The sequence below is a fragment of the Puma concolor genome, chromosome A3 (genome assembly GCF_028749965.1).
Source record: "Puma concolor isolate L17-30 chromosome A3, mPumCon1.1.hap2, whole genome shotgun sequence".
Lineage (NCBI taxonomy): Eukaryota > Metazoa > Chordata > Mammalia > Carnivora > Felidae > Puma > Puma concolor.
Window position 1 is genome coordinate 30,762,483 of NC_141669.1, and position 25,663 is coordinate 30,788,145.

General features: G+C 43.0%; 1 protein-coding gene across 1 annotated transcript; it reads left to right on the top strand.

The window, feature by feature from the left end:
- The first annotated feature begins 790 nt into the window (after positions 1 to 790).
- On the top strand, positions 791 to 25,438 carry QPCT (glutaminyl-peptide cyclotransferase). Its single transcript, XM_025927101.2, has 7 exons — positions 791 to 1,015; positions 8,662 to 8,808; positions 14,809 to 15,087; positions 20,064 to 20,240; positions 22,235 to 22,334; positions 23,739 to 23,855; positions 25,124 to 25,438. Exons 1-7 carry the CDS (start codon positions 893 to 895, stop codon positions 25,267 to 25,269), a joined length of 1,089 nt encoding a protein of 362 aa, XP_025782886.1. The 5' UTR covers positions 791 to 892; the 3' UTR covers positions 25,270 to 25,438.
- Positions 25,439 to 25,663: the final 225 nt, after the last annotated feature.

Consider the following 25,663-nt stretch of genomic DNA (forward strand, 5'->3'; position numbering starts at 1 on the left):
ACATAGACTACATACCTACAGACAAAATTGAAATATTATTTTGTTTTTCTTTTCCCTAAGATTATCTTGATAACAGTGATCTTTGATATTACAAAGTAAATACAATTATATTTAGGTATTCCTTTTGGGAGCATGCACTGGGGAAGATGACTATGTAAAGAGCCACTGTGAACATTTTCGATCTCATTTATTATGGAGATTCACTCAAGCATACTCAGTTTGTGAGAATGACGATCTGTTGCCTATAAGGCAAGGCAACTACTTGTGAGAAAAGAGAAAAGATATAATGGGCTATTGTAAAGGAAATACTTTGAGGGTTCTAGTTCAGGCTTTGTACAGGGTTTGAGTCTCGGTTTTCTCATCTGTAAAGTGGGGTTAATGCCTACCTCGTTGGTTATGAAGATCACATAAGGGGACATGGGAAGAGCCAGGCACCTAGGACAGTGCCTGGTACAGTAAATGTGGATTCCCTGTCCACCCCTTCCTGCAGAGCTGTGGGAAAACACTGCATAACCTCATAGGGTGTGATGAACTGTCCCTCCCCTTTCTATTCCCAGTTATGGCACTGGAGATCATAAAAACGCCTCTTCCCTGTCTCTTCCTTTCTTCCTTCCTCTCCAAGACAAGGAAGTGGCCGGCTCCCTTCCCTTCTTTCGGAAGCTTTCGCCTCCCAGGACAGCCCAGCCCCCGGGTTGCTAAGGTCGGGGGTTGGGGGTGGGGGGAGGAGAGCTGCGTCTCCGGCCTGCGCCGCGCAGTGGGGAGGCGGCAGGGAGGCGATGGGGAGGCGGGCGCAGTCGACCCAAGGGTGGAGAAGGGGGACGGCGAAGGACGCGCGTTCCCGGGCTCGTGACCGCCGGTGGCCCAGGGAGCCGGCGCCTAGACAGCCTCGGAGATGGCAGGCGGCGGCGGGGACTGGCGCGCCGCGGGCACCCTCCACCTGCTGCTGCTGGCGGCTGCCCTGCCCCTGGCTGCCCGGGGGGTCAGCCGAGGCGCCGCAGACTGGACCCAGGAGAAGGTGAGCGGCTGCCGCTGCGCGACTGCACCTGGGCGGCTCGTGCCGCGCGCTCAGGGACCGGGGACCGGGCGACCACACTTTCGCAAGGGGGGTGGGGAGGCAGGCGGAGTCGCCGTCCGCGGCCAGGCAGCCGTGCCCGCAACGGGCACCCGGAGGAATCGGAGCTCTGCGTCCTCGTCGGGGTGCCTCGCTGGCCTCGGGACTGCTTTGGAGAAGCCTCGGGAGCTGGGTGATGTCACCAGCCTCCCCTCGGCTGCGGTCTGATGCGGGTAGTGATAGGCACAGGAAGTGTGTCTAGCCGGCGGCGGCCGAGCGGGGAGGTGAGGGCGCATCGCCTCGCCGCCGCCCACTCGGGACCCGGGAAGCCAGTGGTCGCGGCGCTCGGCTGGCGCGGGGGTGCCCGGCGCGCCTGGGGGTGTGCCTACTGCTCCCCCACCGCTGCAGCCGCGGACGCCCTTGGGACGCTGGAGTTTCCGTGCAGTCTCAAGACAGACGCGTGTTACCGTTTGCTTTAGGTTTTTTAAGCGGAGCAGCTCTAACTGGAGACCAGCTTCACTTAAAAAAAAATTTTTTTTCCCCTTAAGAGAGGCAATGCAATTGTCAGAGCAATGTATCTGGTTGTAGGTGGAAATTCATATAAGGAACTTAGGAGGCAAGCTTCCTCTGCGTGCAGTAAACAGGTTCAAAATTATTTCCTTTTCTTGTGTAACAGTTTTGAAATCATGAAATTGCTAGGGAATTATGCATATTTAACGATATCGGAGTAAAATGCCCTTAAAAATAGTAAGAAAAAGCAGTCCAGGGTTATAAACCTTGACCGCGTTGCTGAGCAGAACTTTTAAATGCTTACAGTATGCTTGTATTTGCTGGCACGTTGGGATTACAGGGCACACTGGCAACTGCACGGGCCCTGTGTGGTCACCCGTGGACTCGCACTCCGCCGCGTGCATGTGCATATGAATAGCCTGCTTGAGTTCTCTGGGTTATGCTTACTTAGCTTCACGGTTCACCCCACAATGTGCCCCGACCTACACGTGGAGACCACCAGCCACAGGGAACCTGGTGAGGATGTGGGAAGGCAAACTCAAGAATAACTGCATTATAAGAAAAAATTTCTGTGGGCGTTCAGAAGGAGTAAGGTCCCTTAAGGGACATTGAATTACACACTTAAATCCTTTCCTTCTTCACTTCATCCTGGGTACCTTCCTGATCAGAAATTGGGAAGGGGGCATTAATAACCGGAATGTGGAGCCACACCAACTGTGTTTTTCTGATACATCTGAATGGGTGAGTAAGTGAGATAGGGAGTATTTGAATGAGCTGTTCTTTGGGCATCATTTGTAGGCAGGGTGTATTTCTAGGGGGGAGAAGGTGTTGGATTCTGGACATGTTTAAAACTAATGAGACTAACTTTTGAGAAAAGTCTTTGAAAGGGTAAATCCCTTTTATGTTTATTTTAAGAAGCTTCTAAATACTGTTCTACTAGGAAACTGGATGCTTTCAAATGGTGTAAGCAAGGACCTGGGTGGCTCAGTTAGTTAAGCGTCTGACTTCGGTCAGGTCATGATCTCACCGCTCGTGAGTTCGAGCCCCGCGTGGGGCTCTGTGCTGACAGTTCAGAGCCTGAAGCCTGCTTCGGATTCTGTGTCTCCCTCTCTCTCTGCCCCTCCCCTGCTTACACTCTGTCTGTCTCTCTCAAAAATATAAATAAACATTAAAAAAAAAAAAGAGTACATTCAAATGGTGTGAGCAAATGACAAGATTAACCATGACGGTTCTGTTTCTGGTTCCTTCCTCCCTTACTCGGTAGGCCTACATAAAGTCCTTCAGATGTCCAGTACAGCTTGTGGCCTGGGAAGTGAGTTGGTCCATATTAAAACACATGCCTTCCTGCTATATGTGGCATTTAACTATTTTAATCACTGAGGTGTGCCCTTGGTACACTGGTCTGCCAAAAGGTGAGGTACAGTAAAGAAAACATTGATTCTGAAATCTGTTTCCTTTGCTTTGAAGTAAAGGCGTGTCTCTTTCAGTGGCATCTACTACATAAAACAGTTCAACCCTACTTGGTGGTTGAGTTCGGGGGACTGTGATTGGGTTGCTTGAAACCTGCAAACATTTTCCCATAGAGGCAGTAGTATAAATGGTTAGATTCTCAGGTGGGCCCACAGGTGTATATTTAGAGGCATTGGCATCTGGGTTCCGGGACGCTCATGTATAACCATCTCACTTGAACCTCACAGTGCCCCTGGGAGGAGAGAAGTTTCATCCCCAATTTATAGGTGAGGACACTTGACTATGGCTACACCAGCGAACTGAAGAGCCTTCATCTTTCCTCTTCCACTCTCTTCTCCAAGGTAGATGAGTCCTGGCTGAGGGTACAGGGAACAGTGTCCAGGGAGTGAAGGACGGTGGGGCTGGTGGGAGGGTTGGGGGGACCAGAGGAAGAGCTTATTTCTCCTTTCCTGGGTAAGAGTGGATCCTAAATGGAATTCCAGAATAGATTGTTTCTTTCTGGAACCTTCTCTCCCTATTTAGCCCCTTTCCGGATCTCCCTCGTGGAGCTTAAAGGTTAATTATCTGGGGCTTGGGCCTTATTCCAAAACTACTTCTCTGGAGTCCTGTCCCATCCTTGATCCCCAATCCTATTTCTTTGGTACAGACCCATTCCTTTGGTACAACTTTGTCAACTGACTGTTAAAAGGAATCTTGTTAAATCAGTCCTCCCTTAGGTGTGGAAGATGAATGGCTGTTAGGAAAGTTGCATTTTTTTTTTTTTTTAAAGGAAGCTGTTAGTTAAAAAGTATGGCTTCTATTGAAGTCTCCCCATTATAAAGTTAACATGTGCTCATTTTAGAAAACCAGGAAAATACAGAAAAGTATACTAAAAAGAAAACTGTTGTGACCATAATCCCACATTTGGAGATGATTGCTGTTAACCGTTTTGATGTTTTTATTCCTAGTGTCTCTCTCTCTCTCTCTCTCATTCTCCCCTACCTCCTGTTTCTCCTTCCCTCTTTCTTTCTATAGATATATATCATATTTATATGTACACACATACACATGTATATATGTGTGTATTTTTATTTATAGAAATGGACAACAATTATATCAGTCTTGTAGGTTTTTGTGAGAATTGAGCTAGCCATCTAAAGCACTTAGCACAGTGCTGCCATGTGGTAAATGCTCAATAAACACTAATTATTTATTTTTAAAATAACACATGTGAATACTTATTTCTTACTAGGGATTATGCTCCATATATGGTTTTATATTTTAGTATGTCGCTTAAGAGTATGCGTGTTACCTTGAACCAATAAAACCCATTGAAAGCATCACTTGATAATTGCAAAATCATCAGCATTCCATAATTTGCCTATCCTTTTATTGTTGGACATTTAGGTTGTTTCCAAACTTTCTCTATCATAAAGTTGGGACTCCGTGTATTGGTAGAATCTTCCTTTATTATAACAAGGGTGACGTAGAAAATTTCAAGTCATATTGGATGTGGAGGGGCAGAGTTTTTGAAGCAAGGCAAGACATACAGGAGGGTTGGCCTCACCTAGGGGTTCTCCTCCATGGTCATCTCTGGCAAGCTGCCACTGCTGTCTTCAGTACTTCACACTTTTGCTTCTGGAGTCACACATATTCTGAGTGTTTAGGGTTCCCCTCTTCCATGGTTTTAAAAGCTCTTAGCCATTCTCCCATCTACCCGCCATGATTCTTAGGGAAGCAACAATGGAGACTCCAAGTCAGGGGACAGGGCGGTCAGTGATAGGCTGGGTGTTGGTAGGGGAAGAAAGACAAAATATGCCATTTTTTAGTTTCTACCTCCTGATAGGTGAGTACTCTGACATCCTTACAGATAGGTAAACCTTTCCTTGTCACAGCTAGTAAGCCAGGGTCCTGGGATTTGACTCTGAATTGTCGTTTCAAAGCCTACATTGCTTTTCTTTTAGCTAGAGGGCTCATTGCATTCAAAGAAGGCAGAACTTTACCTTATTCGGTTCTCAACTTCTCCACAACTGCATTTGTCATGCCGGGGGCTTCGGACACACTGGAAGGGTGTCTGTAAATGCTGGCTGGGTTGAATTTACTGGTAGACACAGGAGTTAACCTGAGCGCTATCTGGGAGACACTCATACGGGATGGGAACTAGAATTGAAATCACTGGGCTTCTGTAATGATCTCTCTTTAATTCAATGGCTTGGGACCTCAGATCCCCCTGCAAGCTGGGCCAGCCCTACAAATTATGTAATTAAAACCCTCTTTGGCCTAGCATCATGTGATTAGCCTAGAGGAGATGTTTCAGGATATCTGGTTCACACTTTTTTAGCTGAAAGATTCTTGTCACCCAAAGCAGACTTATTGTCCTTTCTGCCTGGCTGAAAAGACAAAGCAGGGGCTGTAATAGAGACTCATTCCTCTGAGAATGCCTATACTAAAGAAAACTTGTCGATGTGCCTTTTAACTGAAATAATCCTAGACTAATTGGGGGTTTGCATTTAGCACTAGGCTCAACACTGTTTTTGCCTCATTTACTTTCCTCATGTCCAGCCCACACTTTCTGTCCAGGTTTCTCCTCTCTTTCCTTCCTCTGATCTCTGCAGAGATTTTTATGTTTATTGGGTTCTGAGAGGAAGGCTTAAGCATTTTTTGGTGCTGTTTCTCAACTATATTTCATGTAGGATATCTGCTACAGCTAGTGATGCTGGAGGGTTATTTATTTTGTTCCTGCTTTTCCTCAAATCTCTTAAGAACTCTCTAGAGTCTCCATAAACTGCCCATTTTAACATGAGCTTGATTTCCTCCTGCTGTGGACATGCAGTGAAGGACCTTGTCCACGGTGACCAGGTAGGCTCTGGGATAGAGTAATGGACACTAAACAGAAAAGGAGTCACTGGCCAGACAGCTTTCCCGACACAACAGGTCTTGGTTATCGCAGAGACTGCCCCGGGGCCAAACCAACTCTAAAGCATCACAAGCATTGACTGTTAGAAATGTAAAAAGAGCAAAGACCACAAAACTTGAATCATAGCACTTCCTGGCCCTTTGCAGTAGGTAGCTTCTTGTTTTCCTGTTTTTATGATTGCTTGTACATTTAACTGACTTGATATGTATAATGCCCATTTTACACATTATTCTATAAGCATCGTCTTAGTGAAGACAATTTGAGAGAGGTAGTTCCTCTGTCAATTCCTTATTTGATGAGTTCACCCAATATTTCTCGAGTACTCAATATGCCCAGGGCACTGTGTGGCCCTGGGAAGACTAGAAAGTAAAGATAGTTCCCGCCCTCATGGAGCTGATATCCAATATGAAATCAGATGTTAAACAAGTAAACACACAAGAAAGGGGTCTCCAAATTATAACCTGAGTTAAGTGAAGAGAGAGGGAAGAGCCTGGAAGCCAGAAATCACCGCAGAGGCAAAAGCCTCAACAGGTCAGAGTCTCACACTGCTTTGGGACCTGGATGGTCCCAGGACCTGGATGGAGGCCAGGGTGACTGAAGCATGGTGCCCTGGGGGCGAGTGGCCCTGCCTGGGGGCGGTGAGGCAGCAGGAGAGACCAGACAGGCTCCTGTTGGCCTGGTCAAGTAGTAATTAACCATAGAAACCATCCCACTTCTTGCCTCCAGGTTCTTCTTTGCCCTTTTCACATTTCTGTTTTGTCTGTTAGCTTCAGCTTTCTACTTCAAAGTGCTGAGAGTTAACATAAGGACTGAGATCCTGAACGTACCAGGGAATTGAAAGGCTGAGGTGACAAATTTATGAAGTATATTTAAAAATGTATTATCAGTAAACAAAGATAAACCTTAAGATGTTTGGGCACAGCATCCACATTTGGGAGTAACTGAAGGTTCATAGATGAGGCAGGGAGGCAGAGCAGAAGGGCATGGGAGGGGGAATCCATGGAACCCGGATCTTTTCATGGACTTACCTGGAGCTCTCCTATGACCTTGGGAAAATCATTTGCTCTCTAAGAAAAACTCAGTTTCCACTGACATAAATTCAGGAGGTTGGACTAGATCATCTCTAAGTGTCTTTCCAGCTCTGAATTCTGTACCTCTTTCATGTATGATAGAAGGTAATAGAATGAAAACTTATTGAATGTTTACTATGGTGGCTTATATATGTTAGCTCACGTAATTATAATTACTCTAGGAAGTAGGTGTTATTACCTCCACTTTACAGATGAGGAAATTGAGCCTTAATGAGGTTAAGTAACTCACCAGAATCACACCTCGTGAGTGGTGGGGGGCTGAGTTGAGAGGGTCTGTCTGAACCCACAGCCCATGTTCTCTGCATGATCACACTGGAGAGTAATGATGAGACATAGCAAAGTGTAGATGAGTATAAGTGATTGGCAATTAGCATTCTTTAATTCCAGAGTTTCTCACCAGCCACTTGGAGAGGAAATACCTACGTGATTACTGAGACATATTTAACCAACATTGGTGCCGGAAAGAACCGTGAAGAAGAAAAGGCTCCTTCAGTTTCTGTTTTGCATTCCGAAGAACTTAATATCCTGTATGACCTTCATCATTCCCCTTAGGGCAGAAATCAGCTGATCAATCACTCACTTACCTAGGGGAGGAGTAACACATTCCATTACTGAGTGCCTGATAAACACGCAATGAATCGATGATTCATCATTACTAGTGTCACAAGAAAATACAGTGTGTGTGAGGTTATATCTGAAGTACAAATTTGAGGGGCACCTGTGTGGCTCAGTTGGTTGAGCGATCAACTCTTGATTTTGGCTCAGGTCATGATTCCAGGGTCGTGGGATGGAGCCCTGCATTGGGCTCTGTGCTGCCAGCACAGAGTCTGGTTGGGATTCTCCCTCTCCCTCTGCCCCTCCTCTGCTTTCACATTGAGTGTGTGTATGTGTGTGTGTGTGTGTGTGTGTGTGTGTGCGCGCACCCTCTCTCTCTGTCTCTCTCTCTCTCTCAAAAAATATATGTATATACATTAAAAAAAGCAAATTTAATTTTTATGTTTATTTAGCTCTTTAAGGTTAATTCAGCTAATATGTAAATGTTCCTATGAATGTGAGTGTTAATAGAATTTTAAAATAATTTTAAGGGAAGATAAAAAGTGTACTATTTAGCGGGTTATAGAATCATCAAACTCTGGCTGAAAGGAATTTCAATGATCATCTAGTTTAGAGCTCTACAACGAAAATATATAATGAGAAGTACATATGTAATTTTAGGTTTTCTTCTTTTTTAAGTTTATTTATTTATTTTGAGAGAATGAGAGGGAGGGGAAGGGCAGAGAGAGGGAGAGAGAGAGAATCCCAAGCAGGCTCTGCACTGTCAGCGTGGAGCCCGATGTGGGGCTCAAACCCACGAGGTGTGAGATCATGACCTGAGCTGAAACCAAGAGTTGGACGCTTAACTGACGGAGCCACCCAGGTGCCCCCATTTTCTTTTTAAAATAAGCTGCCAAAACAGTTAGTTTAACTTTCTAGATCTAATGGGCCAATTTGAAAGTTGAGTAGTTTAACTTACTTTATGGCATAAGACCTATCTCCTTAGTTTGAGATTCAAAAGAAATAGTTTTCTATTGCAAATGTCTCAGGATAAGTCCTGACCGTGTTATGAAATGATAGCCAGTTAAATGATGTTATTTAATCCTCAGAATTATCACCAACCAGCCATTTTGAATTCCTCGTCTCTTCGACAAGTTGCAGAAGGCACCAGTATCTCAGCAATGTGGCAAAATGACTTACGACCGTTGCTGATAGAGCGATACCCAGGATCCCCTGGAAGCTATGCGGCTCGCCAGGTGAGGACGCAGCACACAAATCTGGAGGTTGCTGAACACTTTGCTTGCACGTGGGAGATAATATTATGTCCCAAGTTCTGAGTTGTCTGATATTCAGACCTGTCATCTCATCATAGCATCCACCAAAATAAGCAACTCAAAAAACCAAACAACTGAGAGTAAATGTCTGTTCTGAACTGAGTGATACATGTTCATCTAAATCAATTTAGGTGTGAAATCTCTGTTGGGGTACAACATGAGATAGGGTACTAAGTATTCAACTCTTGGTCATTTCTATAATACACCCCCAGGCACCCCAGCACATTTTCTTGGACCCTAACCACCCAACGTCACTAGCCCTAAGCAGTCCTTAACTGACAGTTTCTGGCCAAGAGTGGGTTTACTGTCCTATGAGGCCTTCATTCCTCTTGGAAAATTGTATTCTCCCTGGAGGGCAAGTCAAGATCAGTTATAAGCTACTTTCTCCAGTGCAGTGTTTCTCAAACTTCTGATTCTGATCCATGTTAAAAAAAAATAGCAAAGTTAAAAAAACTTACATTTTGTGCACACAAATATAAAAATAGATTTAACTGACACCAAAGTTTCATGAAAAAAAACCCGCACTCTTATTACCTGCATTACCTGTGATTTGCTCTGATATCGTTAATTCTACTTTACTAGTTTGTTCTGTATTGTTTTTTTTTAATACTGGTCATGACCCAGTAAACTGATTTCGAGATTCACTGATTTTACCATTGCAGTTTGAAAGACACTGCTATGGAGGGTAAATTATACCATAGCTGGGCTAGACCTTGTGTCTCTGCCTCCTTAGTGCCAGTCTTCCTAAGTAATCTGATATCCCACCTCTGAATGAATGTTTTTCAAAATAGCCCCATTTCAAGGGGCAGCTCAGGAAAGAATGGGGAGAGACTGACCCCCCAAATCCTCCTCTGAGAGTACTCCATCTGCCTAACTCTCCAGGCAAAAGACCTTGGCACCCCACTTCTGTGATAGAGTGACACCTGCAAGGTCCAGCAACACAGCCGTTGGGCTCATCCCTTGTACCCAGTATATGACTCTGCCTCTGACATCCAACCCAGATAGCCATTGTCTGCTGCCCCATTAGGCGCCTGTCTTCCAACCAAGCACCTGTTTCTCCTAAGGAATCAGATGGTGGAGACCCAAAGAGCGCCTTAGTTCTTTCTAACCTTTAGGCGGGGCGAGGTATAATAATGATGATGGCTGACTTTCATGGAGCACTGTTTTTTGAAGTCAGGTACTTTATGGAGTTCTTCGCATGGACTTTTGCATTCAGTCCTCACAACCATGCTGTCGTGTGGGTACTATTATTATCCTAGTGCTACAGATCAAAAGGCCTGAGGTTTAGGTATATGAGTTAACTTGTTCAAGGTTATAAACATAATAGTGAGGAGACCAGAATTTGGACCCAAATCAGCTTGACTTCACAATCCTATCACTGAAAAGCGGTGGCTGGGGGGAACCGGTGTGTGCTCATAAATGTCTCCAGCTCTGGCTCTTCTCTTGCCTAAGTTGGAGAGTGAGATACATACCTCTCATTTCAATGATATTCCTGGATTTCATCTCCCAAGTATTTTCTTTTTTTCTTAAGTTTATTTTTTATTTATGTTGAGAGAGAGCAAGTACAAGCCAGGGAGGGGCAGAGAGAGAGAGAGAGAGAGAGGGAGAGAGAGAGAATCCCAAGCAGGTTCCATGCTGTCCGCGCAGAGCCTGACGTGGGGCTCGATCTCACAAATCATGAGATCATAACCTAAGCCGAAATCAAGAATTGGAAGCTTAACCTACTGAGCTACCCAGGTGTCCTGAAAATCACCAGGATTGCTGTCTAAGCTGTGGAAAGAGAGGGGTTTCTACTTTAGATGATGAGGTGGGGACACTTGGGTGGCTCAGTCGGTTAAGAGTCTGACTTCAACTCAGTTTATGATCTCATAGTTTGTGGGCTCGAGCCCCGTGTTGGGCTCTGCAGAGCTGTGCTGCTTGGGATTCTCTCTCTCTCTCTCTCTCAAAATAAACTTAAAAAACTGAGGTGGGGTGCCTGGGTGTCTCAGTTGGTTAAGCATCCGACTTCAGATGCCCAACATTGGACTCCATGCTGACATGAAGAGCCTCCTTGGGATTCTCTCTCTCTTCCTCTCTCTCTGCCCCTTCTCCACTCGAGTTCTCTCTCTCAAAATAAATAAATAAAAAAAGATGAGATAGATGACACTTGGGTTCTGATGAGGGAATTACACACTAATGCACTCAGTTTGACCTGTCACTCAGAACTAAATCCAAACAAGAATGGTGGAAAATCTGCTTTTTTCCTGAGGCCTTTTGGAGCATTGGATTCGATGTTTTATAATTTATGGCGTTTCAGGGTTGTAGCTAGAGAAGACTCTCAAATCTAAAGATACGTGGACTTGATAGAAAGTTGGTTATTGAACTGACCTGTGCAGTTGACGATAAAGATGTGCATTGCAATGGATTCTTTTTCAGAGAATAATATGAGAACGATGTCCCAGAGGCTCCATTTTTACTGCCTCTCATCATGGAGCCTAAAGACGCCTATTGGAATTATAGAAGTTTTATTTTTTTAGGAGATAATTTATTTGTAGAATAAATAATAAGAAGGCATGAAATGTTGGGTTTTTTTTTTGGTAATTTCTATCTGAGATAGGAATAAAAAAAATAACTAAAAAATCAGGATGATGAAATCTTCGTAGGGAGCAAGCCAGAAACTTTGTCTAAAAGAGGCAAGCTACAAACTGTGGGGTTAAAATCCCCTGTAGATGCACAGTACACGTGAGAAGTGGCAGCTGGCCTTCTTCAGCCCAAGGTGGGGCTGTCCCTGAGTGGAGGGCCCCGTGTGGAGAGCACTCAGCATGGAGCCTGGGAGACCAACATGTCTAAGAAGGAAGAGGTACCTGACGTCCCCCGTGTCAGGAATCAGCATCCTGAGAATGACATGTTTGTAGACTTGGGACAAACATCGTAGAATCTGCTTCCTCCAAACAAACCTGGGCTGCTAATGTTATTGTTTCTTGGAACCTGGAAATAAGAATTTAAGTGAAATTAAATTAGACCCAGGATCATTCACTACTGTTAACCTACAATGCCTGGGGCCTTCCCTCCTGGAAGTAGAATGTCATATTTATGTCTGACTTTCTCTTCCTCTCTCACTCTCTCTCCTCGCCTCCACCTTTATCTTTGTATCCTTTTCTTTTTGGCTCTACTCAATGTCCGTCTATCTCTGTGTTCATCTCTCTCTCTCTATCCATCCATCTCTTTCTCTCTGTCTTTTTCTCCCTTCCCCGTCCAAAAAAGAAATCTAGAATAGTCCAAAATACAATCTATACTCTGAACTGCCCTTTGCACTCCTGGCGGGCCTGGGTTCTCGCTACTTAGTTTCAGGAAGCACTCCCTACCTGGTTTCAGGGCATTCTAGTGAGCAGAGCGGTGGTTTGGGGAGCCCACTCTAGAGAATTGCAGTGGGAACTTGCAGACTAAGCTTGAAAGCCAAAGGCACAACAAGGGATATTGGTGACCTAATGAGATTATGGAGCCAATACGATTGTTTATAAAGAAATTCGTTGCTAAGATAATTAAAAAAAAATTTGCACTGAGTAAAAAAAGAAGATTCCTTCAGAGAGGACTCTTTTGGGGACATTTGCTGAGGCTTTTGTGGATTTTAGTGTCAAGATAATCAGAAATTATGTCCACAACTTATTTAGTAGTTGAGAAATGAGTTTGTGTGTGAGACTTCAGCTGAATGAAGCTAACAGATACATATTTTTAAATCTCAGTTCATTTCTGTAAGCATACAGGCTGCTATTGATTTGGAATCGTTCATCATCTGGATACCAGATGTTCTGGAATATATGCCTGTTTTTTGTTTTTTTTTTAAAGATGACCCCTTTATGGAAAAATTTCTCTTCCCTAAAGTCTGGGAATAACTTATTTTCATATTCTGTGGAAAGCTGATGTTGGATGCACAGTGATTTGTCTCTGTTCAAGCTCCCCAAGCTTGATATCATATAATTTTATTGTTCTCATTGAGAATAACTTACTAGTTAGAATCAGCCCATATTTAGTGATAGCCTACTGTGAGCAAAGCCCAGTATTAAGAATTGTGGATGAAAACAAAGTGAATGAGGTATGAATGACGATTTCTTTTAATTATTTGAAAGGTTATTAATATTTCTTTTCATTATTTGGAAAGAGAACTTGTGAACTTGTAATACAAAAGGTAAGGGACTGTGTACACATGCCATTGTGGCCAAAGTCCGCGTCACTGCAGAAAGCAGGGAATGAGTATCAGGGAACCGTTTGTTTATTTGGCTTTTACAGAATTGAATGGGGAATCAGTGTCCTCGTCCTGGTTTGGTTATTTTCCTGGAAGCTTCCTGCCACAGTTTTTCCAAAGCCTTTGCCTACGTGTCTTGTCACATTAGTTATGACAGGCCATACAAGAGTTGGGTAGGCTAGAAAATCTTGTATTTCGGGGCGCCTGGGTGGCGCAGTCGGTTCAGCGTCCGACTTCAGCCAGGTCACGATCTCGCGGTCCGTGAGTTCGAGCCCCGCGTCGGGCTCTGGGCTGGTGGCTCGGAGCCTGGAGCCTGTTTCCGATTCTGTGTCTCCCTCTCTCTCTGCCCCTCCCCCGTTCATGCTCTGTCTCTCTCTGTCCCAAAAATAAATAAACGTTGAAAAAAAAAATTAAAAAAAAAAAAGAAAATCTTGTATTTCCTTGGGGGTAGGGGAAAAAACAACCAAAAACCAAGCCTCGATTCTTTTCCAGTGATTATGAGTTATATGTTTGTCACCTCACGGTCCTTCCCTACTGGATATTCATGGTGCAACAAATTGCCAGTCCTGTTGATGGTTAGTTTGTCGTCTGACTTTTTTAAAAGATCCTTTAAGGCACACTTACAAAGATGTACACAATATTTCAACATAAAATAAAATAAATGAAACCTAGTTGAGAAACATGAAGTGAAGGAGAAATGAAGGCAGGAAAGGGCGAATGGAACAGTAGTGACCTCCCCGTAACTTGCCACACCATGAAGTCTAGACTCTGAAGGAAGACACGGCCAGTCTCGGAAGTGGTGTTTCTTTTCCATCTGCTTCCTATCAGCCACTGTGTGATTCATTAGTTCCTAGGTGATGAGGAGAGATAGGAAAACAGATTCTTCTTTATGTTTACTGTTTATAGTGGGGTCTGAACTCGCCTTTGGTGCTGAGGAAAACTACTTGATGTGTCATTATGGTTCAGAGTTGTTTATTGATTCTTAAAGTGTGCGGGACCTCAGATATCCCCCAGAAATCCCCTTGTGGGACATTATACCATCAGAATCTTTTGTTAGCGTATATTACATTTTGAAGTATTTGCTGAACTTGGGGCACATGCTGTGCTCTTGCAAAAGAGTTACCATTTGCAGTTCTTGTTTTCAAAGAACTTAGGGTAGAAGTTGAGATCTGTAGGACCTCGGTGTATCTGACTTCTCAAAATGCCTTCTCAGCCTCCTAGAAGTATTGAAAGTGGACTTTAATACATACTGAACTGGTCTCTGTCTCCTGACATGTAGAAATGACCCCGATGGTATTGTTAAGTACCAGCAGGGGTCGGAATAATGTATAGATTCTATTCCTATAAAAACGTGTACCCCTTTGCCAAATACATGTTTGTGTACTAGTATATGTATATATAAACAATAAGGATGGTGTGGAAGGATATACATCAGACTATTAACATCAGTTAATACCAACAGTGTGTTGGGATTGCTTGGCAGGGGTATGGTTAAGGGAGAGGGAGAGGGAGAGGGATAGCTTTTCTTTTAATCACCCTTGCTATTAACTCTATAACCACGTATTGCATTTTTAACTTGAAAGACATCACATAAATTTATATGTGTGTGTGTATATATATATGTATATATGTATATATATATATACAGTGAACCAATGGAAACTGTCTAGATCTGAAATTTTGGTTTTTGTTTTGATCAGCACATCATGCAGAGAATTCAAAGACTTCAAGCCGACTGGGTCTTGGAAATAGACACCTTCTTGAGTCAGACACCCTATGGGTACCGATCTTTCTCAAATATCATCAGCACCCTCAATCCCACCGCTAAACGACACCTGGTCCTCGCCTGTCACTACGACTCCAAGTATTTTCCCCCTTGGGACAACAGGGTGTTTGTGGGAGCCACTGACTCAGCAGTGCCATGCGCGATGTTGTTGGAACTTGCCCGGGCTTTAGACAAGCAACTCCTTTCCTTGAAGGTATTTGTTTCTGTCTCGAAGATTCTGGGAATAAAACGCAGAGTGAATTCTAGAATCCTTGGGGGAGTAAGAAGGCCATTTAGAAATGTAGACTTTCAGTACATTTTGTAATAATTTGTTGCAAAAAGACATGAGGTTGAATGAATATTAATTGGAAGATTACACTATTTGAAATGTCAACCATGGACGATAAACCTAGGATACATGACAGTGAATTTATTCAGTGGCACTTAATTGCTTAATTTTGCATGCACATTAAATTAAATGCAACATTTCTTTGCAAAAAATGAAGAGGGTGGATGGTTGGTACAGGCGTATGTATGAGAACTATGTTTATTTCTTCTTGTTCATGTAGCCATGAAACATCACAACCTCCTAATCTGAGAGGTGTGGCTCTTGAGTTGGGGGGAAAGGGTTGATTGAAAAGTGCTTCTGAAGTAGAGAGTGGGTTTTTCAGACATATCAAGATGAAAAACTTGGAGCAGAAATGCATTATTGTTATTATCTGTGAATCTCGGCTCAATTTTATGTAGCATAGCAGAGCTTTTGTACGTTCTCAGCTCAAAATACTTCTGGGACTCTCAGATGCTATTTCAGTCTCTGTGTTCTGAAGGGTACATTGGAAAAAAAGTGCTAACCTAGATGAAGACATATTGTTCAGATATCACTCATAACCAAGTAAACACAACAAAGCGAAAACAAAAAACTTTGATCACAGGCAGCAAATGCATTTTTCTCCCTCAGAGTTTTATGAAGGGGCCAGCCTTTGCTACAATGGGAGTAAAGAAGTAAAAGGTTTATCTTGTAATGGAAGGAATAGAGATATTTGGTTCTGTTTTTTTTTTTTTTTTTTTTTTTTTTTTTTTTTGCTGGATATGCTGAACTTGAAAGCAAGAATTGTTTGTAACCTCTCAGTATCCTTTTCACTATTTTTTTTTTTAGTTTGTTTTGTTTTGTTTCCTGAACCTTCTATAATGTCTTTGTCCCATCCTCTGTCCTGCTTTTAACTAGTACCCTTCCCCAGCAATTGTGTTGAGGGTGTTCAGAAGCTGATATCAAAGTTTAATTTTCCATGTTTACGTTCTAAGGACATTAAATGAAAGGCACAGTCTATATAGTGGGTGTGTTTTCTCTGGAGCTCAGACCTGCTTATAGTGACCAGAAACAGAAAGGGCCAAATAGGTTGTTAGGTGGACATCCTCATTAAAACACACACAGACACACACATACACACACACACACATTCTCTCTCCTTTTTTTTTTTTTAAAGTTTATTCATTTTTTCAGAGACAGAGACAGAGCACGAGTAGGGGAGGGGCAGGGAGAGAGGGAAACACAGAATCCGAAGCAGGCTCCAGGCTCTGAGCTGTCAGCACAGAGCCCGACGCGGGGCTCAAACTCACGAACCGTGAGATCGTGACCTGCGCCGAAGTCGGATGCTTAACCGACCGAGCCACCCAGGCGCTCCACACATTCTCTTAATTATTCTTTCTCATAGAAGTAACAGTGATGTGGGCATTTAAAAAAAAATGGATCACGTTTGATGGAAACATGAAGGTATCAGATTCATTTTTCCAGGGGTACTTTAACTAAATTTGTATTAAGGTGTTGTTGGAAGCTCTTCAGCTGTCATGGATTGGGTACGTGGGAGTGGAATGTGACCTGGTTGAGGATGGCAGAATAGTCTGGATTATTGTTCCAACTGCATGCACCCCTCCAGGAATAAGATTACAGTTATGCATTCCCGTCTTTTCCCTTGTAACCCTGCTGTGCCTTCCCACTGTAGCAGGTGGTACGTTCTCATTCCTTGACTCCAGACGTGGTTATGTGACCTGTCCTGGCCAATGGGATACTAGTGGATGTGATACCAGCAGAGGCTGGGAATGAGCTTGCACAATTGGGTTTGCTGTCTCATGCCGTTGCCGCCACCATAAGGGCACGCCCTGGCTGGCCTGCCAGTCCCAGGGGGAGGATATGACGTGTGGAGCCCAGCCAACCTTCATGACTGCATGGTGAGGCAGAACTTCTCCAACCAGCCTAGATCAATAGTCCTCCAGCTGACCTACAGACCTGGGAGGACACATGAGTGTTGTGTTAAGCCACTTGGGTTTGGGGTGGGTTTTTACACCCTCTTATTGTGGCATTAGCTGATACAACCTTGGATGGGGAAAGCCTGCAGATAATTCACCTGCTACGTTGACACTGGTAACTAGATTTATCACATTACCACGAAAGACTGAAAGACCCTCACAAACCAGATTTTCCTAGCTCCAAGGTGCTAGACTGAGTTACCAAAAATGGAAGGCCACAGTTATTTTCCTGCTAATCCTGAAAAGAAGCAAAAAGAGCAAAGTGCCTCACAGGACTCAGGATCACTGTCTACACGGTCTACTCCTGTCTTAACGATCAGACGCTTGGAGGACGGAAAGTGAGTCGTTGCGCTGACCTCTGGAGTCACTCAGCTGTTGAAATTTCAGGGAGGCATCTGAACCTTCAAGCCTGTAGAATATGAAAACTGCTTTTGTTTCTGCCCCGACATGAGCAGAATGTCTGTGGTACCAGGCAGTCTTATTCTGTGCTGGTGTTTCGTTATTATGCTGTTTGATTTGGAACTAGAACTTTGCAACCAGTTAGCAATATTAAAACAATTGCAATGACTAGCATACAAAGATAACTTAGTTTTCAGACGATAAAGACATTTTTTCCATCTTAGGAAATCACCCTAAAACAATCAGGAAAATTCCATATTTGAAGAAACTAGGGAACATGTGTTAATGGGAACCACAATATGAAGACATAAGGTAAATGGAGAATGACATACCCAAGTAGAGAGAAGTCACAGCCTCCAGAGCGAGGAGGAAATGGAAAAGCCAGTGGTTCCCTGACAAAATCCTGGAGTGGCTCAGGGATCGGTGGAGATAGTGAGGCTGGGGGCTGGGGAGGGGAGTGTTTTGTTAGTCTGCACAAGGACCAGTTGGTATATAGATTCCCACCCCATCTCTGGCAGATGGGTGAGTATGCCACCAGTAGCCTTGCAGGAGAGGACAGGATAATTTTTCTGGAGACACTGAACCAGGGGGGTTCTGGATGTGGGGACACCAGATGCAGAGGAGGATAGGAATGAAGTTTCCCATGGAAGTCAAGGAGATTAGGTGAAAGTCTGCACATTGAGCAGTGAGGTCCCCAGCCTTTCCCTGTTTTCAGCATGAGAAAGCCAGCACGCAGCTTATGCCCCTCAGAGAGCAAACCGGATGCTCCTTCTCTGGGGAGTGTGAACTACCTCATGAAAAAGACCCAAGATCTGGAGGTGCTCAGTGAAAAACACCCAACGGGGCACCAGATTGCCCTGCGCTGAAGCCAACCAGTCTGTCTCTGATCAGTGTTTTAGTACCTTATTCTCTGACATGAATGAACACAAAGGACGACCAGACATTTGAGGACGGTCTCCAGCATGAAAGAAAGAGTAGACCAATACGAACAATATGAAAAATGAACTCAGAGAAAATAGAGCGTAAGGAGCAGGAGGTAACTTAAAGGGACACTGTTTTAAATATCTTTAGAGAGATAAGAGGAGAAGTTATGTCCATTAAAGATTAGGGAGATGTCAGATTCAGTTCGGTCTGATGGGAGCATGTCCCCCAGTGCTGTACTGAGGTGCAGAGACCAAATGGTTGTGTATCTTTCTTCAGCGAGGTCCGGCTGCGTGCAGGCACAGAGTAGGCAGAGAGCTGGGCTAGAGGTTATATTTTCGCCGTGTGAGTTTGGCCAAGGCAGAGAGAGGCCAGGGAGCTGGGCATGTATGCAAGGGAATGGTTAGAATGATTGGCTGTGGAATTTAAGGTGAATATGGAGGGAAGTGAGGACTTCATGGGAGTGAAGGACTGTGAACAGGTGAAGGATTCAATAGATCAGGGATTTCAGTGGGGCTGAAGGACTGTGGGGGTTAAGGTACCAAAAGGACTAATCTGAAAAGTGTGAGCGGACAGTGAAAGGCATAAAATCGATCAGAATCTTCCTGACCCTTCTAAGTTCTGCTTGAATCCTGGCTCATAAAGTCTTCCTTGACACCCCAGGGATCTGACCTGTCTTTCTATCCAGTTCCCACAAAAGTTTTGGTGTTCCATTTGTGACCCTTGGCACGTGTTGTCCATGTTGTTTTATCTTTCCTAACCCAGCTGAAGTGTAGACTCTTTCAAAAGAGAGGCTGTAATTATTATTCTTTGTGTCCCTGTTGCATTCCTAAGGTGCATCCTTGAGCCTAGATTCAATGAAAAAGTTGCAGACTCAATTAAGGTGGGCAGCAAGGACAATGTGCAGTTGTTTCGGGTTCCGTTCCCTGGGATGCACACTGACGTGGAGTTTAGCATTTAGGTCATTCCTTAAGGGAGTGGCCCTGGTTTAACACCCGCAGCAGGGAGGGGAGAGAAATGGGATTAGGCAGAGGCAGAAGTCAATCCACCATGCAGGTTCAACAACAGGCTCAGCCAACCTTGGGGAGCTCTGGAGGTGGAGTGGCCCCATAGAGCCGCCAGGACCTGCTTAGATCAGTCATTGGATATAGGACACCCCTATGGCTGAGGCAATCTCTAAAAGAACTAATAGCCGAAGACCTGTGGACAGCTCTCTTGGTAGCAGGGGCAACATATCCTTCTGGAAGGGAACTGGGTGGGTGTCTCTGTGTCTGCCATGACAGTTTCATAGTTTCTAAGTTCTCTAAGGAGTAAGAAAAAAATATAAGACTTCTATTTTCAGAGGGAGTAGGAGAAAGTGAGACTTACACGGGTGAAGACCATGGGGAATGGGGTGACTTTTGGAGGCAAAGTGGTACAAAATACATTTTGGCATATTCTCACTTGCTTTGGTATCTTCCTTTTCTTCATGGCATATCTGTCTTTTTTGCCCAGTTAATAAGAACGTATGCTATTTTTTAAACCCTCACAGTATTTTTGCTACCTTTTTACTATTCTTTTTACCAGAATGTTTCAGACTCCAAGCCAGATCTCTCACTCCAGCTGATTTTCTTTGATGGGGAAGAGGCTTTTCTTCATTGGTCTCCTCGAGATTCTCTGTATGGATCTCGGCACTTAGCTCCCAAGATGGCATCGACACCGCACCCACCTGGAGCCAAAGACACCAACCAACTGCACGGCATGGTCAGTCCTGGGAATTTTCATGGTGCTGCAGCTGTGGGCTCTGTGTCAAAGCCAAACCTAAAGCCAATTAAAGACCTGAAAATGCCACGGCATTCTTGGAACAGAGCGTTCATTATAGAACATTCTTTGGCAGGCATTGGGCTTTTGAGGAATCCCAGAGCTACAAAGAATGATTCTGGGTTAGAAGTTACGTTTGACTGAGCTTAATTAAAATGACGTAAAAAATTAGATTAAGGAAACATCCCAGGTTCAGTTCGGTCCAATGGGAGCACATTCCCTGGTTCTGTATAGAGATGGTGAGAGCAAATCCCTTCTTTGAAGCTTCTCTACAAAGCCTGAGGAGGCTTGGGTCTTGGGAACTGGATGGGGGAGTGAGACATGGTATAGGGATGGGAGTGAAGAATTTCCTTGGTGGCTTCAAAGTGTTATAATGACTCCAAATGTGTAGGGGACATTGTGTTGGACGTGTCTGTTTTGGTGTAATATTGTTGCCATGGGGATGGAAACATTTGCGATGCTGCCTTAATATCCTGTTCTTATTATCAAGTAATTAGTGCAGCACACAGCCCCGTTTTTATTCCATTTCTGGGCCCAAACCTCATTGCTAGTCCCTCACTCCACCTTTGAATTCTCTTCCTATCCTGATTCTCTTCCCATATTTGACCTTCACTCGGTCTTATGTTCTCACTAACCCCAGTTGGTAACTTCATGCTGCTCTTGAGACTTCTTGCTTCCCTGTGCTTTCATCCATCCCTGTGCTGTGAACTGAAAGTCTATTTCTAACTCCTTCCATTCATCCTTGTCCTTTGCCATATCACCGACCTTCACCCTGTGAGTCCAACTGGCCACGTTCAGTGTCCTCTGTGGCTCTAACACATCATGTTGGCATTGTCTCCATCCTGTTATCTGTTGGCACCTTATAATGGGTCAGGGGAATATGGTTGGCACCTCGTTCATTCCTTTGGACCAAGTGGCTAAAAAGGGTTCAGAGGAGGAGGAGAGAGACCTGATTGATCAGTAGGAAGAACAAAGTTATTTATTTATGAGTCCAAATCTATGAATCCATAGTGATGGTGAAGACTATTTTCTTCCCTGGGGGCGGGGGGCAGGGGGGAGGGACCTCTTAGTAGCTTATCATGCTTTGGAAACATACTCTTATTTCAAACAAACCTATTTTCCCTCCAAGAATATATTTGATCATTATCCATAAGTTAATAGATCTTACTTATGTCTATAGAATCATAAACTCTGCAAGTATTTATGTACTGTGGGTCAGGACCTGTGCTACGTATCTACCCACATGTTGTCTCACTGATATAAATCAGGAGTTCTTAATGTGGGAAGTAGTCTTCAGGGAGTCTTCAAGCCTGCTGATGTTTTATGGCTCAAATGAGAAACCCTGGGGCAATGATGGAGGCTTATCGTCAGGAGACGCCTTTAAAGACCAGCAAGTTTGAGCTTCTGGTTTGATGGAAAAGGAAATGGAGATCCAGAGACAGAAGGTCACAGAGCTCGTAGTCAAGAAGTTTTTCCAAGATGCTGCCTTGAGGAGTAAATAGTTACTACACATGTGCTTTCCTATACGCAGCTGTAGCATTGCAGACTAAGGATATAAGGACTAATTAGAATGGAAGAGATGATCAGACAGGCTTGGAATCCTATTTGAAAATAAAGATAAATATTCTTTTTTAATCTGTAAAATGTTATGTAAATGTTCTCTTTCTAATGTTTCTTGAGTGATATCCTTCTGGGGTTACAGACACAAACAATCTACACTTTGCCATTTGTCTATATTGCATAAGCAAGATTTTTTAAAGTTCTTCAAAATAATTAGTTTACAATGTTATTAAACCTTTTGTTCATTTATACAGCTCTCTAGGTTATTCTCAATTGTTGAAGTGCAGTTAGTTTTGACTGGTTTTTTTTTTCTCCCATTGGTGGATCTGAAACGTGTTTTGGTGACAGTGATTAAACAATGTTATTTTCTCCCTTAGGATTTATTGGTCTTATTGGATTTAATTGGAGCTCCCAACCCAACATTTCCCAATTTTTTCCCAAACTCTGCCAGATGGTTTGATAGACTTGAAGCAATTGGTAAGCACCACTGTCACTAAAAGTCAACTTAGTTCCTTCCTACGCACCAAACTACATTTTAAAATTCAAAAGTTATGATTTAAATATGTGATTTGAAGATGTAATATACTTTGCTGGCTTTTTTTCTCGCTTTGTTGATTATTAGTTTATTGTTCCTATTTATCTTTTTTAGTAGGCTCCTTTATTTTCCTGCATGAGACTGCATTTGGAAATGGAAACATACAGTGCTACATTTAATATTTGCACATCCCTAGCAATGGTTTGAAACTATTTTCCCAGAGTCCTGTTTGCAGCATATGGAATGCATGTCTAGGGAAAACCAGTCAGCAAAGCATGCTGGCTAATGATGAATGTTCTTTAATTTTTCTTTCTCTTTTTTTTTTTATCTCTGTCTTTGTCATCTTTTATTTCCTGCCTTATTCAGACACGATTTTCCTTTAAATCTAGAACAATCTCTATTTTCTAAGGAAGTAAGAGATCGGATGCAAGAGAAAGCCAAGATCCTTCAAAAGTCATTTTAGAGACAGGTTAGTGTCAATTAAACGAGAGTAGACTAGTCCAGACCAGGTCAAGCCAGGCCAGGCAAAGAAACAAAATATCTATAGCTCAAGACAGAGGCATAGAGCTTGAAGAAGGAAAAGGGGAATTGCTTCTTCCCTTCAAACCTCCACTATCCCTTCCTACTCCATAACACATACACACACACGCACGCACACACACACACACACACACACACACACACACACCAATAAAAAAAAAAAGGCAATTGGCCTCAGGGAGAGATGAAGTAGATGAGATAATATTGATAATTTTATGATAAAATTATAATTTTATGATAATTTTATGATAAAATCCAAGCCAGAAGGCCTGCTTTTGAGGCAAGTGCTTCAGACTAGGAATTCCTTAGGAACTGTATGGACTTCCTGGAGCAGGATAGAATTGTATTCTTTCTAAGCAGCGAGAAAAACACTGCCATCTCATTCATACTTTTGCTGTGAGTTCAGAATTTGCCAATATCCAAATCTAGAATATTATAAGAGAAACTTTGAACAGAGTCTCAGGTAAACCTATGTATCCCACCCCCACCCCCCATCCCCGCCCGCCGCCATTTTCCTCTGGTTTTCTCATTGTCTATTCCTCTCCATTGTCCTACTTGGTATCTACCTCTAAGGAGGTTCTCACCTGTAATGTTAGAGCCACGTGTGACTCTTCTCTCCTTGAACTACTACTGAACGTCCACACCCAAGTTCAGCCTAGATGTTTACTGTCATGGCTGTAGTTGTGCCCACTGCTGTAATTTGTTTAAAAAACGATGACCACATGTGCCAAGAGTTCAAAGTCCTTATGCATTCTGAGTATTGATCAGATAAGAACAGATAATCATCTGCTGTCTATCATCTGCAGAACAAGAACTCCACAAATTAGGTTTGCTCAAGGATCACTCGTGGGAGAGGTGGTATTTCCAGAATTACGGTTATGGAGGTGTGATTCAGGATGACCATATCCCATTTTTAAGAAGAGGTAATGTGTATATATGTGTGTGTGTGTGTGTGTGTGTGTGTACATGTGCGTGCATATATGTATTTTTTACTTATTTTATATTTATTGTCTTTTGTATTTGCAATAATCTAGAAGGATGAGGAGCCACTACATTTAATTTCTTGATAAATTAAATCATCTACTAAAAAATTAAATCATCTACTAAGCATCTTATGGTTTCTATTTTTTCATGAAAGTCATTCCAAATCCTTGAGCCTCCACCCTCATTCTAGAATATTTATAAAAGCTCATATTCCACTGACCTTGCCTTCTCATTCACAGAGTAAGACAATATTCTTACAGTTTGTGTACTCTGGTGTTTTTTGCTTAATAGAGAAGCAATATCCTTGATGTCGATGGTGGAAGTCTAAATCAACTCAAGGACTCTTGCCACGGCCTCCCAGTTGGTCTCTAGCTTTTGCTTTTGCTTCCCTATCCTTTACATAGGAGCTAGAGTTATCTTTTAAAAATGTAAATCAAATTTTGTTTCTTCCCTGCTTTCAAGCTCTGGGGGCTTGCCATCATGTAGAATAAGACCGAAAGTCTTTACCATGACCTACAAGGGCCTCCATTTTCTGACTCTGTTCTTCTCCAACATCTCTTTCTGCTTTTCTCTCTGATTATTGCTCTGATCCAGCCACGTTGTGTTCCTGCTGTTCCTCAAGCAGGCCAAGCACACTCCCACCTCAGGACCTTTGCACTTGCGAATAGTGCCGCCTGGAATGCTCATCCCCAGATCTTTGCGCAGCTTGCTTTCTCCTTTGTTGCATGTCTCTAGTTAAAGGCTAGATTCCCAAAGAAGGCTTCCCTGACCTTAAATACATATTTCTTGGCCCAGCTGTCTGCCCCTCATTCTCTATTACCTTATCTTGTTTTATTATTCTTTAGAATCTTTATCATTTTCTAAAATTATTTTTATATTTGTTTCCTTGCTTCTTTCTTTACTGGAATGTAGGCTCCGTATGAGCAGGGCTTGGTCTTTTCACTGATAAAATCTCAATTCCTAGAATAGGGACTGGTACGTGGGAGGTGCTTTATAATTATTTACCGAATTAATGAACATTTGTTTAATGGCCAAATGACTTTGGAGTGAAAGGGCAAGGTACAAGGAGGTACACAGGAAATGATGGGTTATCAGCTGTCTTTACATGGTACAGAGCTCCCACTCAGACTTGCGCTTGAAGAATGATACTCTCTTCTTTACTCACTGGAAATAAGCACTTAATTACAAGTTGGTTCTTTCTTTTTAGGTGTTCCAGTTCTGCATCTGATACCATCACCTTTCCCTGAAGTCTGGCACACCATGGATGACAATGAAGAAAATTTGGATGAAACAACCGTTGACAATCTAAACAAAATCCTACAAGTCTTTGTGTTAGAGTATCTTCATTTGTAATTATCCTGTCTTAACTTTATGGTAATCGTATCTAGTTTCACATTCAGAAGTCAAGGCACAACCTAAAATATTCTTACTCCAGACAAATGCCATGTGGAACCTCCCATCCTATAGATTCATTCTGTAGGTGTCTTTGAATATGTGATCAATAAACCCTAGATTTACATCATGTCCTAAATTGCACATTACTTTTCATTGAGAGATAAAGGAAGAAAAATGTTAGGAAAACAGAAAACAAGTATCTTTAAAAAACTCAGATAAGAAACTATGAAACTAAATCAGATTGATATATGTAGTATCATGGTCTTTTAAATAGTACTTAAATATGATGGTGATGTGAAACATGTAACCTTAGGTTTATGATTTTTTTCGATACTTGGGAATCTCTTGCTTA